Below are 16,108 nucleotides of genomic sequence, written 5' to 3'. Positions count from 1 at the left end.
GACGCCTTTGTCTTGGGCGAGATTTGTCGAGAAGTCGAGTGCTGCGAGTGTGTTTATTTATTAGGCGCGCCCAGGGAGGATGGTTGAAACGGGGTCAACTCCGACAGCCCCGCGGGTATGATTACGCGTGGCGCGAATCTTCTGGACGGTCGAGGACGATTCTCAGCCTCTCATAACTCATCACTTCTGGAGTGCGGTTTCCGCGGGAGGAGGACGGTTTGCTGATCATCTTTATTTAACTCCCCCCACTACCCCCAGATAATGCCAGGTTCTCGAGTGTGTGTGTGTGTGTATGTGTGTGTGTTGGGCAACCGCTCCTCAGAACTACCCCGTGGGATTCGCAACCGATTTGAAATTGCAATAGAAACAACGGCTCTCTGTTTCTCTCTGTATGGGTGTGGGTCCGCGGTGACAGACGCCACACCCAAACTCGGGGCCACGAACAGAGAGCGCATCCTTTGTGTTTCACTCGCTCACCCGCACGCTCCAGTTCCGGAGCGCCGTGTCTCGAGCTCTCGGAGATCATGATCTCGCCGTCCGCGCAAAAGCTGGTCGGAACCGGTTCCACCGCACCACACGCGCGCGCGAATCTGCATCTCTGGGGCAGTGCAGCAACTGCATCACTCAGCCGCACAAGGGCAATGCATGTTTCGATTAACGCCCTAAAGGCCAAAGACAGACTTGACAAAGCTGGACTGTGGGAGAGACAGCAGAACGAGACTCGAAACAGAGCTCGCAAACCAGCCGTGTAAACAGACGGCCGGAATCGACAGCACACTCAACGAACAGCACGCAGCAGTGTGGTTTAGATGTCACTCACACGCACACGCCATCCCCATAGAAACGCAGGGATCGTGTGTACTTTTTTCCACCGATAAACGAGCGTCCCGGCAACATGACACCGATCCAACAGTGAGATGGAGGGAGAGAAAAAACGAACAAACATAAAAGCCAACGCACAGTCGAAAATAATCTCGCCGAAGGTTATCTGAAGTTCGTTCAACCCGTGCAAAATGCGTGCAGGCAAGGGACGCGATGTGTGCGCGCGCGCGTCCCCATCGTGCACGGAAAGCCGCGACCCCGCGGTCGTTGTAACAAACGAGGAAAAAAAGGAGGGATGGGGAGCGTGCAATATGGCGATCGCTGATCGTACCGAGCAGATCTGGGCAAGAGATGGGTTGGTCGTGCGGCGCGCGATGACATAATAATTAAGAGGTCTGGAGCCTAACGCACAGTACAGGGTATCCGATGTCCAAAACCGAATGCAAAACTAGAACACGAGAATGAATGGAGTTGTTGTTGTTCTTTAATTAGAGTTTTTGTGAGAATATGACATGCATGATTTTCTTAACTTTTGTTTTCTAAAAGAGAAATTCGATAACTCATTGTTAAATGAATTTATGTTACAAAGTTTTCGTTCGAGCATGCTGAAACCTACAATATAAACTCAAGCCTTCAACTCGAAACACTACGAAGCTTAACATTTCAAAAAAATTCAAAACTGTGCCTTCAACCGTTCAACATGTTAACGTTGCGTGCAAAAACACACATGTGTGTGCGTGATCTTTCCTTCGCCCGAGCCAGCGGTTCGATCTAGTTGGCTGTGGTTTGCCTTCAAAACGCCATCATCAAGCCAAACCTTTGCGAAGAAGAAAGAGAAAGAACAGAAAAGTGTGGACGCTTCATTTTTGGTCTCATGTCTCATGAATTTTAACGAAAGAGCCCCAAAAAAATTTTGATACCTTCCCCAAAAGCGGACCCCAAAACAACCAGCGAAAAACGAAGAGCGAAGGAAGAATCATCTGCGAAAAACATAATCGCGTAGGCAAACAGCGTGCGCACCAGCACCATGCGCAAGAGGAAGGATCGTTTGGCGAGCCATTCTTAACCAGCATGAAGTAGGCGCAAATGAAGAGGCGCTTCAGGAAGAGAAACAACATAAAGAAAGAGGCGAAAGAAGCGTGTTGCCAACTTCACTTGACAACACACGACGGCAGAAGAGCAGCAGTGGTGATGAGTGAAGGCTTGGTCCGGTGCGAATGATTATAAATTTGTCCCCCTGTGAGGCCACGCTTCAAACCGCGCTTCCTTGCCTTGTTTCTAGCAATGAATCAAATATTTAATTAGCATCCAGCACACCCAGCCCTGTGCGTCGTATGTGTGTGATTGATAGAACGAACCAGCCACGACATTGACCGGCTTACACGCCGATCGGTTGAGTTCGAGTCACTGCTGCATTGTGCTGGGTTCATTCAATCCAACCTGCCTGTTTCCACTCGGACCAATGGCACCTACACCAACCAATGAAAGCACTATGAATTTACATTTCAAAAGTGTGTAACAATCACGCCCTTTCACAAGCTGCTGCTGCTTGGTGCTGCTTAAAGGCACGCTTCCTGAAAGCGATCTTGCACCAAATGTACCTCACGAAAATGTGTGGTTCCGCGAGCAGGCCGAAGGGGTACGATTTAAAAATAATTCCCCAAAAACCTCCTCGTATAAGTGGAACGACCACATGTTGACGATAATTTAACGACGGCACAAAATGTGTTTGTTTTCACTTTTCGGGGGTGTATGGCGCGAGCACACACAGACATAGTGCCTGTGTTGCAGTGAGAGATAAGCGAAAGCCTGAGGCTGGTGCGTTTGAACATGAATAATGGGGCAGTACAGGTTCTTGTTGGTCCTGTAGACATAATAAACTAAAGCGTTTGGGAATAAACTCTTCTGTGAGGAGACTAACTTTTGAGATGCTTAGAACCTTACAAGTTCAGCTGAAATTCTCAAAAATCTTCATTCTTTCAATGATCTAATTGTAATCCTTCAATCGGAAGATCTATCTGATAAACGTAACACAATGGGCAGTGTCATGTCCGACACGACATGAGCTGCATTTCCAACCTGCACAATGAAAAGTGGCGTTAACACACATGCCACCGTCACTTTCGCTTTTTAACATCTGCCAAAATGTACAAAAAGAGGAAAAAAATTAAAACCATACACGAATTTCCACCTGTTGTTGCCGCTTTCCCTTGCAAACTTGTTCGTGACTAACCAACCGATTGGCCTTCGGCCAGCTGGTCCCTGCAAAAAGGCCTTCAAATTGACTTATATTAATCCTCACGGCTAATATAGCCGCAACTATGCCACCAGTGAGCTTCGAAGCTGATCCTCCCGAACGCCCGACAAGCGATAAGTAACGCCTGTCTGTGAGGCCTGTCTTATCAATATCTCCTGCATTACACCACTCCAACTCGAAGAAGAAGGGGGAAGAACGGTACACCTTCTTCAGACACTTCGTAACAAGCGCTCAGTGTTGTTGGGATTTTGGGTTGTTGTCCCCAATTTCCGTACAACCAGCTGCAGAACGAAACTGCCCTTTTTGGACTTGTACGCTACGCTATCACCCCGAAGACACCCCGACACTCAACACCTGCCCCGTCCTTGGATGATGGCAGGATGGATGGGATTGAGGTTGATAAGACGTCCCACCTGTGAAACACCTGTAAAACAAGAGCCGGCAGGCGACGAGTCTTACCTTTGCGAAATATTCCATTGCGTACCGAGTACGACAGGTTCTTGAAGCTGACCGTTACCGGTTTGAACAGTCGGGCGGCAATCAGCGACGGTGCCGCTATCTCTTGCTCCACGGCCGGCACTGCCGGTATCTGTAGGGGGTCTAGCTTTGCTGCACCGGCCCGGCGACCACCGACACCGGATACCGGGGATGTTCCCGCCTCTGGATCTGCGGGTCCACCGTTCAGCTCTGCCGAGCTGGCCGGGTTCATTTCATACGATTCCTCGGCCATTTCAAGGCTCGGCTCGAGGAAGACGTTTTGGATGTTTTCGTGTTTTGTTCACTAGTTCTTGCTCCCTAGTGCTCTGTAGCTGATGCCAGACACTCAGTCACACACACAGAGAAACTAATCCCAACTAATGGTCTACCGGTTAAGAATGCGCGAAATGGTTAGCACATGGTTGGGATGTTGGCAACCAGCAATTTGGCTAAAAATACGTTTCGTGCCAAACTAGAACCTAAGAAACACACTCTCTTAGTAACACATCCCACGAGAGCTATCTTCTCGCTCACCGTTCACTCTCGGGTGCTCCACTGGACCATTCTACGACGGGTTCGACGCCAGCCAAAGAGCCCATCGATTCTGTTAGCACAGCGGGAAACGCATCACTTTCCCTCAGTATGCGCTTTTATTCTTCACACACAAAACCTACACAAAACAACACACACACGCTGAGCTGCACAAAGAAGGGCAGCGATGTGGTACAACCAAGCTTCCTTCCCAAACGATAACGTCGTGATCCCTTCTTCCCTGCCCTTCTTTTCTCCGTGACTCGGGTTCCGAAAACCAAACAACGGCATTCGGTATCAGCACACTCACACACTCCGCCCTTTTTCTCGTCGAGGCTCCCTAAGGTACGATGGCTCTAAGTGCACCCGCACCGAAATAACCACAAACAACGGCACAACGACCGCGGCCACCGACCGACCGACGCGGGGAGAAGTCGCGGATGGGTTGTTCGATGCAGTCCGACCGACCTGGGAATGAGCTGGGCACGCATCCACGTTCGCTTGCCTCTCGGAGAATACTGAAGGCACCGAGCGGCTCAGCTGATCCGCGAAGCCGCGCGCACAACAAAGCAACGGTTGGAGCAGCAAAGCGGTACCGCATGGTGGGATTTTGTTGGAGGTTGGTTTGGTTAAAGCGTTACTTTGTTATTGAAACTTAAAAAAATAACAAAATGATAACGTAGCACAAACATCATGTTTTCCACAACATTTTTAAAGCACAGTAAAATGCGCACACTAAGCATCCTAAAAACGATACAGAAACTCTTTGCCTTTTGCTTTTTTTTTTTGTTTAAATCATTAAACGCCTCAAACACAACTCCGGTTTCATTTTTACACACCGCAGAATTATGGTCCGTCGAACATGATTCTCATCTAGCCTGCTGTGCTCACCAAAACCAAGCAGCACGGTGTGCGTGAAATGACTGCGCCTAGAGCGCACCTGCCTTTCTCTCTCGCGCGCGTAACACGCAAACCAACTCCAACTGCATCGCACGCGCAAACAGGGTTAGTTCTTTTTTGTTGTTTATTATGCAGACAACCTTCTTCGCATGCACTCGGGCTCATGTGCACATCCTTGGCCAGTCGATGATCTTTAAGGTTCTTTCCGTGCAATAAAACCAGAAAAAAGGTTCCCTCAAATCACAAAACAGTAGCCGAGAACACGGATCTACGCGGAGTGTTCCCTAGCGCACTCAGGCACCACGATTATGCTGACCCGGCCTGGCCATCCCGCCACAGCATAAGCGTGTTGATAATGGGCGCGTATCGCTTTTTTTTTTTAGCAAACATTTGAAACAGCTATGGGGAAGCAAATGACCCATTACAAACACAGCCGTGTGCGCTCTCAGTACACTTGCACTACAATGTACTTATCACGACTGGGCGGCCCGAGCTTGTACAAGAACGACGCTTCTGGGCGGATGTCAATGAGGGCATCGAAGTTCGGTTATCTTTGAACTGTCCTGCTCAACTGTTCAGCGGTGCAGCTGAAACGAATGAGACGCTGTGCCAGATTTTTTGTGTCCATCAGCTGACGATGGAGAGAAGACAGCTGCCTTAAAAGAGGCCATTATCAGCATCAGACCAGGTCGAATTAGAACATGGACTTGGACCTGAAGTAGGCTTGAATGTCGGGCATTAAAACTTTCAACCTAGAAGTCGTTTTTTGTGCCTCCAACTATTGAAACTCTATCAGTTTACATGCTTCCGTGCCTATTTTTAACACCGAAAGTGTGGCCGTGCTGACCTTTGGAATCGAATTTCATGCCCTTCAGGTTCGCCTCCCTCTAAGGTTATCACGATTCAAATTCATTAACCAAACACATTAGTGACACTAGCAATGCGTCAAACGCGTCAACTGAACTGAAAAAGGGCTTCAATTGAAACGCTGGCCACTCGCCACCATTTGCTGATAACGCGCCGAACGCGCTTACTGTAGCAGTGTGTTGTTCTACCAGCAGATTCCTGCGATTAACCAAGTCTTTCAATTTACGTCATAAGCATTCTAGCAAGGGATGAAATGAAAGGGAACAAAACCATATCCCTATCTACACTTTGAATTGTTTTGCGATCAACAAATTGTAATCGATGTAAGGTCATCGAGGTGGTCTATTTACGATACAAACTCGACTCGACTTCACCCGACCAGCAGATGAGGTGAACAACCCCTTAGCCGTTCTGAACCTGTCCAAATCTCCAGCACGTGGTTAAGCCTCGTAACCAGTGCAGCAGCTGTTCCACATTTTGCCACAAGTGTCCTCGAACGGTCACGCTCCCGCTCTCTCTCTCTCTCTCACTCTTTCTCTCTCTTTTCTATCTCTAGGCTCTTGATGATAAGCTGGTCTCGATTAAAACTGGTCAATTCGGTAAGTAATCGCACTTCATTCTTCTCCCAGTGCTCTGTGAACTTATCGCCAGTGGCTGTGTGCGACCGTTTGCTATTGGGATGTAGTCTTCTTAACCAACAGTTTAAGTGAACAATAGAGCACACACGCCGGACTGAAATGACAATCTTGTGCGGGCTCCTAGAGCGATTAGGCTAAGCTTATCAATGCTGGCAACGAGCGACGAACCGATGAGTCTTTGTTGGGTGCAAATCAATCATGTACTTCAGTGGAGCTGTTGAGAGCGGCATTAGCTGCCGTTTCCTGTAACAGTCACTGGGCTAAAGCTGGTCAATCAAAGACAGTTGGACAGGTTTCTTTGTGCTATTATTATCGTTTTGTTGTTTTATTGTTGCAAAATCACCAGTGGATTAACGGCGGATAAACTATTTCTAATATTTACACGTTCTTTTTCTCGTTCCTTTACGCACTCTGTTTGTCTCACCGAAGATAATGGAACGATAATGTTGTGATGCTTTTTTGTCATATCTTATTCACATTCCTCCTAATACACTCTAAACCTTCACACCCTTTCTGTCGTGCTATCTAGCTAGCACTGAAGATTCTTGGCCAATTCGTGGTCTTGAACATGGAACAAACCACTGTCTACAAAAAAAGTACAAAAACTTGGTGTATATTACTACATGTATATAAAAACTCGATTAAACTCCACATTCTCCATACAGTATATGGTATACAAAAGAAACAACAGCAAAACACCATTTGCTAGTGCATTTGATCACAGATATCGATTGCTAAACTTACAAATCTACACAACCACACACATGTGTTCTACACTTCGTCTACCCTTGGGCTAAGTGTGCGCATTCATTCTTTGCAGATTCTTGGGTGTTGGGTTGGGTGATACAATTCTAGTGCGTTATTCCATTCTTCGTTTGCTTTCCAATAACAAGATTGCAAGATTCTAGCTCTCCCTTTTAGGCTTTTCCCTTAACATACTGCTGGTTGGCTAAGAGACGGCAAAATAATTAATAAAAACGATGGCCTATACCCGCCAATCGCTTCGGGTTTATCGCTTGTTCAGCTTGTACCACAGCACAAACACGGTGCTGATGTACATCGTGATGATGATCAGCATAATCAGCACAAAGTTCGACTGCATGTCCACGTGCTCGATGTCCATGTCCTTCTGGAACAGGACCGGGTTCTTGAAGTGGCAGTAGATCTGCGTCTCCGGACAGTGCAGATCGCCCCGGTTCATGCCGTACACCGAGTTCATTATGCCGTGAAAGCTCGCCCGGTAGTAGCTGATGTGCCACATCCACTTGAACACGGGCGTAATGTCGACGTACCGGGTGCAGAAGCCAAACACGGAGAACAGTACCGCCAAAATTGGACCGATAAATACGGCGAGCTGGAAGAAGTAGTCAAAAGGAGGGGGAGAAAAAATAATAAAATTAGTCTTTGAATGGCTCTTTTATAAATTATTTGAAAATAGTAACGGATTTGCAAAGGCGGTTAGCTTCAGCGCCATCTAGCGTGCTAAAAATTGAACTGCCATACAACTTGCACCGCAGGGTTGCATGCAACCTTTGCACGAACGTTCAGGGTTGGATCGAATGTTGCGGCTGCAACTAAATTAAATTATGGTTTTGTTGATTTTCTGATAAACTGTCACTAATTAAATTGCCATATTTTTTAAATGACAAAGAAAGCAAATGAGCTTAGCATGATTTGTGGGTTTTGAGTGTTTAAGAGTTGTATGATTGTATTGAAATTGAAAAATTGAAATTGATGAAAGTATTACTGAATACTCCGCAACAATACGCTTATACGACATTTCAGTGAAGGAATGTTCAATTCACTACAAACATATATCAGTTTTAAGCACTACCAGAGGACATTCAGGCCATTCAACATTATCTCCTAATCTTCAGTATCAGTGTCTATCACAATCATTTATTTTCTCTTTCTCTCTCTCTCTCTCTATCTCTTTTCCTTTTTGATTGTGCAACTCATTGAAACCCTTTATTTAGCTTAACGCCTCAAACTCACGTTGCATCATCTTGTCACCACTTACCTTCACCGACAGCGTTGCTCCGACGAAGAAGCCCCACGACTGGGCGCAGATCGAACCGGCCACGCAGAACAGCGCGAATATGCAGAAGCGCTCCATGTTTACGTAGTTGCCCGTTAGATGGTAGCTGATCACGACGTAAATGAGAGAGCAACAGATCTGCCGATGCCGGAGTAAAGCCGTACCAAAACAAAACCGAGAAGTAAAACAAAACACACACACACAAAAAAAAATTAATCACTTAAGGTGCTACGAAAAATCTGCCCGTCATGGCGCATGGACATTGGTTCGTGTGATTCATGCAACACTTGAACTCCAACTTGAATCCAAAAGCAAAACCCTCAAAAGGAAGACAATGCATGTGAATGGTTTCTGAAGAGCGGGGGGACGTTCAGTTTTTTTTTTCCATAATCATCATTGCAACACTTTCACCAGCAATTGCCCCGACTTACCTGTATCGGAATTTCAAGAACCAGCACGGACAGGAAGTACGGGCCGAGCTTGTACCACCGGTTGAAATGCTCTCTCGTTAGCGATTCCATCTCGATTTGAACTGGAGGGAGACGAAAAAGATGTTGAAGTAAAAAAACACAGTTTCAAAAAACCCGCTTTCTTCCTCTTGAGGATGAATACACTTACACGAAAGCACGACGGCCATCTTTCCAGTATAAACCATCATCAGCATCGATCCGTAAAGGTAGACATAGTTCGCCAGCACCTGGTTAGCGTTGGGTCCGACACCAAGGTACAGGTAGCCGAAGATCGTGGCCACTGCCGCATGGGCAATGATTCTACAGAACAAAAGGAACTAAGAAAAAGGAGGTGGATACAAAATTAGAGCGATTAAATGAAGAATGAGCTACCTAACGATTAGCTGTCCCCATTGAGCGCTACTATTGGTCACCTTGAGCCACCTTCATTTGCAAATGCAGCGCACTTGAACTAGTTTCCCGTTCCTTGTTCTGAAAGCCTGAATCACAAATGCTTTCTAACACAGTCGCAACACAATCGATCGACAGCCGTCATTCGCACTCACACTCAATCTCCATCGCACGATCGGATGGATTGATTGGGGTATAATTTAGCAACCGGCGAAAACCCTTCTACACGGTACCAATTATCTACACGCTATTATGATTATTTAACCAATAAAATTAACCAACGTGTGAGCATTGGATACAAAACAATCCACCAACCGGGAACACATAAAACCAACACGCATCACCCTTCCCAACAATCACCATTCAGACACAGGCCGTAAAAGCGGCCGGGAGGTGGTTTGAAATGTGGAACACTCGTTTTTAATTGAGGATTGTCAATAAACCTGACTGACAACACAGCAGGCACCAAACAATGGGAACGCATCGGAAAAAATGCTGGGAAGGAGGAATAGTACTCATTCCAGGCATTAATTTTAAAACGCTCTATTTAGTGGCGCATGATCTTGAAACACCGATCAGTTTCACAATGGTGTGTCTAACGTCTTCCAATCGCTCGCATTACTTACATAATTCCGCCTTGTCATGAGCAAGTTCCGGTAGAACAGGAGCAAAAATTGCATCACCAGCGAGGCGGGTTTCGTTTTGGAGAAGATGTCATCCTCCTCGTACGACGAGTTGTCCAGCGCTTCCTGCTGCTTCTGCAGCTTGCACATCTCTTCCGCCTTGCCACCGCCACCGATCGAGTAGCTTTCCATCAGTTTTACTGCAAAAAAAAGAAAGAGAATGAGAGAGGGAAAAATAGACACCAAAGGTCAGCAATAAACGGTGAATGGGACATTAAATCAATGGCTGGCGCTTTTTGAAAATCTTAGCAAACTGATCCGCTGAGCGCTTTCGGGGGGCGATTGTAGCGATCACACTCAACCCTGGGAAGTACCAAATTCAATCGACTCTCCGTGTGTGTGTCCGACTTAATTGAGCGAAAGGTACAAATTAGCGACCTTTTATCTATTCCAACCAATCTGGGACAGTGTGTGGAGTCGGACTCTTTTTTTTACCAATGTTTCCAAACCAGATTGTTTGCTACGGTCAGCATTTGTATAGCCAAGCATAAATAGCTATAGCAAAGTAAAAGGAAGAAGCAAAAGCCACCCCACAAACTGTCACGGGCTGCTGACTTTGTAGCAATAAGGAAGGCGAAACTGGAAAACGGACAATAAACGTGTCGCGGGCACCAGTCCACGCCACGCCGTGCTTGGTCGTGTTTGGTGAGCAAAGAATTCCCAGCGCAAAAACACACACACAATCATTTTTCCCGCCAAACGGATTCAACCGAACCAACTGAAAGCCAGCAGCGAGTGTTTGTATTTTCCAACAGGCTCAGCGCAGTTTTGTTTGCTCCTCTGGGCTCATCGAACAGGCCAACCGGCAGCTTGTCAAAAGTGTGTCCCGGGTTTTTGTTTGGATATAATTAAGTCTCGCCATATATACGCGCGCGTGGCTTGCCTGCGTTCTTCTGGAATATGCGACACAGTAACAAAATTAGCACCTCGCTGCTGCTGTTGGGTGCCATTGAAGATGACTCTGAAAGACACCATCGGCCACATTATGTTTAGAATGCATGAGGTAAGAATTGAAACGACAATAAACCGACTCTTTTGCGCCGTCATAAAGAAGAGGTTGGCTTGGAGTTACGGAGGCTCCAATCTCTTAATCAATTAGTAAACCTTTTATGGCTGACCTGTGTGCCGAAACAATCAGCAAAGGGTGTGACATTCGGTTGGGACTGAAGGTCTTCAAGGATTTTACAGTGGTTTGTGAGGGTTTTGTTTCTTATTTCGTTTGTTTGCTTAAAATATCTTTCTCAACCTCACTTCCAATTCAAACCTCAAAAACCGGGTTTCAGGCAAGTCGTTTGCATCATAATTCTAGAAGAATCAAAACAATACACCTAACCTCGTACACACTGTTACTGTAAATTACTGTGACAATGTGTGGAGTTCCAGAATCAATATTGAAGCTACAACCACCTGCTAAAACCAACATTACAATAAAAATATTGCGTGTGAAATGTCACACCAGGAAGGCACAACTGACAGAAACAACCCAGCTGATGAGGATTCCAAACCAAGCAAAGACAAGCAGGGCGTCATGATCTTTACCCCGGATATGCCATTAATTACGCGCTAATGAATTGGGAAATTTAAATTACCAGCCTGACGGTAGGTTGTACACAACGCGCAAACATCGCAAATGACCAAGCCCTGCCCTGTGATTGGGCAAACAAACCAATCAATGTTACAATGGAAACTGGAGACAGCGACAGGAGAAAACAACTATCTATCGATCGGTTATGATGTGATGCTGATCGACCCAAGAAGGTAAGTTGCAGTGTGCAATTCGTGGCCGCGATGTGGTTAAAAGGGTTGCTCCAAGGTGTTGCGTTTCTATCTAAACCCAACTGGCCGGGCTTTGCAGGGTGGTCTCGGGTGTGCACTAAAGCACTCAGTTCAATGATTGATCCGAAGGCTCGTCCTCGAGCGAGCAAGCCACTTCTAAGGCTGATGAAATTGGCTTGCCGCCCTACCCGTGTTCACGCGCAGTGTGTAATTAATAGTTTGTACATGTGCGCGCGCGTTAAGTGCAAGAACCGGCCAAAGACGCGGAGGTCACCGCGCTCCGATCTAAAGATGGCACGGCAAAGCAGGGCAGAGGAAGTGCCGATAAGGCCCGATCTCGAAGGGGGTGACGTCGAAGAAGCTTACCGTTGTCGTCGAATGTCGAATCTAGCTCGATGCAGCGGCTGCTGATTTCGTAATATTTCTTGAGTGCCGCCTTGATCACCTTACCAACATCAGCTCCGTACTCGCCAACAGCGATCTCCATCACTGGAAAATGAGAAAGAGCACAAGAAATGGCTTGTTAGAAACATCCCACCCAAGTAAAGCATCTTCATCGCAAGACTCACTAAAATCAGCCGGATTGTGATAGCTCGGACAGTGGTAGCCAAGGTCACCGAGAAACGGGAGCATCTCCTTCGTCGGCCCCTGATAGAAGCAGTGCCCTTGCACCACCGTATAAAGCTGATCAAACATCTCGAACAGCAGCGCACTCGGCGTGTGGATCGTGCACACGATCGTCCGTCCGTCCTGAGCCAACCGTTTCAGCAGCGAAATGCACTGCGCACAGGACGAACTGTCCAGCCCGGTCGTCGGTTCGTCCAGAAACAGGATCGGTGGATTGCTGATCATCTCCAGCGCGATCGCTAGCCGCTTCTTCTGCCCGCCCGACAGGCCCATCGTTGGCGTGTTGCCCTTCTGCTCCAGCCCGAGCATGAACAGAATCTTCTCGATCAGCCTGCGCTTCTCGGCCATGCCGATGCCGAAGCCGAGCTTCAGATGGGTCGCACAGGTCATGGCCTCCGTCACCGTCAGCCAGGGTCGCAGGGCGTCGTGCTGCTGGATGTAGCAGGACAGCTTGCGGAAGCTTTCCGAGTTGTGCGAACGGCTCTTTCCGTTCACCTGCACCATGCCGCTCACGCCGGACGACCTGTCGGGAGTTGGAAGAAAATGTGCAAACATGATGTTGATGATGGGTTTGGGCTTTGTGGAGGAAAGATCACTGCTGCCTCACTACTTACACATAACCTGCCATAATGTTAAGCAGCGTGCTCTTGCCCGCACCGGACGGGCCCATAATTGCTGTCAGCTCGCCCGACTTGAATGACCCGTTAAGGCCATGAAGAATTTCTTTTGATTCTGCGACGAATGAAAGATGAGGAAGAATTAATAAAACGAAAACGTGAATTTAATAAGAGGATATTATTTCCATGTTGTATTGTATTACAGTAGCAACAAAACATTCCAGTCGTGGAGTTATTGCATTTTTCTCCTCGTTCGTATATATTTTCCGTGAGATCATCGTTGCGCCCAATTTGCGTCAGACGAGGAATCCATGCGGCTTCGAAATCGACTAACTTTATCACCGTTCAAGGTCGATCGAACGAAACAATTTGGAAGCTTTAATTCGCGCTATTTCACGGTCTGCTCTGGGGTCGATATCGAAGACCTTCTCAACCAGTCGACGATGAAACGCTCTTCAATATACCATCGATCACACAGTGATTTCCAATGATCGCACAAAGCATTAACCCCGCAAGCTTCAAATTCCATCGAAAGATTCAAGATTAATTGAGCTCCAGGATATTGTCGAAGAAGCATTTTAATTCCCCGTTTTTGCTTTCAATTGAGGAAGAATTAATAAAAAAATACCCAATTTGGCTGTTGTTACTAGGCAACATACCAAGATTCGCCCTAAAATAATCATCAAGTTCCTGCTGGCCGATGTACCCAGTCTAAACGTATGCCAAGCTCATTTACTTATTGCAAAGAAACAGGTTTCCAACATTGATTTTAAACCTTTAAAAAAGCCCAGAACTGGTTTTTATAGAGCCACACCAAGAATCGGCGATTCGGTTTAGGTTTAGGTTTTTTGGGGTTTTGATCGTTCTGTTGTTGAACCGCAGGGATTACCCTTACGCTTTTAAAGCCTATTGGGAGCATAAATTTACATCGAGATAAACATGGAAGCAGCCACCATAAAAGGGAGTCGCTATAATACTTTCCAACGAATTCCAGATTTGTGGTAAGCCGCTTCAATATCCAACTCTTCCACTGTTGCTAACCCGTAAGTTCCGGGTTTTAGACGACAACCGATCGGACGAACACGTGGAATCCTGCCTCCGTGGCGTTACACGATTCGCTAACCGCTTGCTGCGATGCTGCAGGAAGCTCGGCCACTGCTGCCTGGAATTATGCAACCGAGGTATTCCCGAGGCCCTGCACGGAGACGCCAGCACGTGCGGGACTCCCTTCGCCACGATGCGGTCGACGGCTATCGATACACCGCTTCCGCACCGATCATCGTCCACTGCAAAAGGCGGAAGAAAACTTCACAATCTCGATGACGGTGGTGGTGGCAAAGAAAATCCAACCGCCACCATTTCGCCCGGGCATTAGAAAGTGCAATTATTTCCTCTAGCACGTTTTCCCTCCCTTTCCCCGAACATTTGATGGCAAAAAATGCATCTGCATTTGTGCACACTGTAAGCAAAGCACAACCAGCCCAACTTCAACTCGTATGCAGCGGGTTAGTGCATACGCGCGTGAACCTTTCTTCCGGCCAACGACATTCAAGTGTACCGGAGGAGAGTGCTGGCTGAGAAGGGCGCGTAAGAAACGAACTACTCGCTGCTCCACCCTGCTGCTTGTGCGACCTGGCTGTCCCTCGCAAATCATGCGTAATTTCATCACATTTTCTCCATTCCATCCACTCCTAGCCGTCATGCTCCGACGAAGCGTCTTGAGAAGCAGACACACTCAAGGATTGGTCAGACGACAATGAACGTACGATCTGAACGCGTACGTACGGGCGGAGGTCATTTCTCGTCGGCTGCTTTTTAAATTAATTGAACTCCAATTGAACTCTGCGAATGGCGCGAGATGGGTGGCTGCAAGCGGAACTCTCTCACAAGAGTGCCGCCCAAACCAGAACCACCCTATAGTGCGCGGTTGATGTCTTTCTCGTCGTCTGGTTCAATATTGGCACAGTGTAAATGCTTCTTGTTCTGTTGACAGCAGGCACCATTCCATTCCGACGAGCGTCTGCCGGAATGGTTCGGTTGGGATTTAGTGTCTAGTTTTGACATTAATTATGATCAAACAGTACGTAGAATGTGATGATGAGGAAGGTTTCAGCGCGGCAACCAAGGGACCGTTCATTCACGATCGATGCCAAGGTTAACACGCTGCTGCTGGTGATGTACGATCGATCGGTGCGGCAAATGCCGACTCGTTCGAGAAGTATATGATCACCTGTCCTGCCTAATACCTACTTCAAATCAATCGACGTTCGGTGGAATTTGTTGATATATTTACCCACCATAAACATTTTATTGGATGATAAATCTTACACTGTAGCAACTGCCCGGTGGCGTACATGCTATAAAAATACAATAAATTACCCCGAACGTTAGATGCGGCGTGAGCGAACTACGTAAAATTGGAGAAATAGGTCCATTTTGTTTAACGATCTTCCTAACAACTTCATGTTTGAGGCTAAAGTGCGATCGATTTTAACGCATTGCACGCCACATTCAATTGTTACTAGCTACTGGAGAAGATGCGGAATGTTTTCTTTTACTCCAAGGCTTCTCAAGTTCACCAGACACCTGCCCACCTTCAGCTCCATCGAGCGCTGCATCTCGCTGGTAGGTGTGAGCTTCTATTTCAAGATCATTGACACCTCCCATCGGAGCGCGTGGATTGAGTTACGTCAAGGTGCGTTCGGTATGCAAAAACAGCAGGCGAGGAGCCCCTGTTTCTACTCCATGCCATATTCCACCGTACGCACATTGATAAGCCTTCACTCGCACTGGTACGAGATTTATGTGGATAATCACCTGCATTACCTCATCTAACGCACATGCACCAAGCTCTCGAGGCTCGCTTGGCAAACAGGCGACCTCTGCAACGCAACCGAGAAAGAGAAAGAGAGACACCATACCAGGTGGAATGCATTCACTTGGAAAGTGGAAGATGCGTCCGCAGCGCTCCGCGTAATGATTCTACGCTTTGCGCACGTGCCTGCGTGCGGTTTG

General features: G+C 47.2%; 1 protein-coding gene across 1 annotated transcript in view; it reads right to left on the bottom strand.

The window, feature by feature from the left end:
* The window catches only part of LOC121595625 (ABC transporter G family member 33-like), a 35,061-nt gene that overhangs the window by 9,413 nt on the left and 9,540 nt on the right, over positions 1 to 16,108 (bottom strand). Inside the window, exons 3-11 of the mRNA XM_041919716.1 lie at positions 13,091 to 13,208; positions 12,419 to 12,999; positions 12,216 to 12,338; positions 10,017 to 10,213; positions 9,149 to 9,317; positions 8,962 to 9,062; positions 8,513 to 8,668; positions 7,505 to 7,846; positions 3,539 to 3,857 (exon numbers count right to left, since the gene is read on the bottom strand). Of these exons, the coding sequence (XP_041775650.1) occupies positions 3,539 to 3,857; positions 7,505 to 7,846; positions 8,513 to 8,668; positions 8,962 to 9,062; positions 9,149 to 9,317; positions 10,017 to 10,213; positions 12,216 to 12,338; positions 12,419 to 12,999; positions 13,091 to 13,208 (2,106 nt within the window). The remainder of the gene's footprint in view (positions 1 to 3,538; positions 3,858 to 7,504; positions 7,847 to 8,512; positions 8,669 to 8,961; positions 9,063 to 9,148; positions 9,318 to 10,016; positions 10,214 to 12,215; positions 12,339 to 12,418; positions 13,000 to 13,090; positions 13,209 to 16,108) is intronic.

Source organism: Anopheles merus, chromosome 3R (assembly GCF_017562075.2).
Source record: "Anopheles merus strain MAF chromosome 3R, AmerM5.1, whole genome shotgun sequence".
Classification (NCBI taxonomy): domain Eukaryota; kingdom Metazoa; phylum Arthropoda; class Insecta; order Diptera; family Culicidae; genus Anopheles; species Anopheles merus.
The sequence above is the reverse complement of the archived record's forward strand: the minus strand, read 5'-3'. Positions and strand labels throughout refer to the sequence as shown.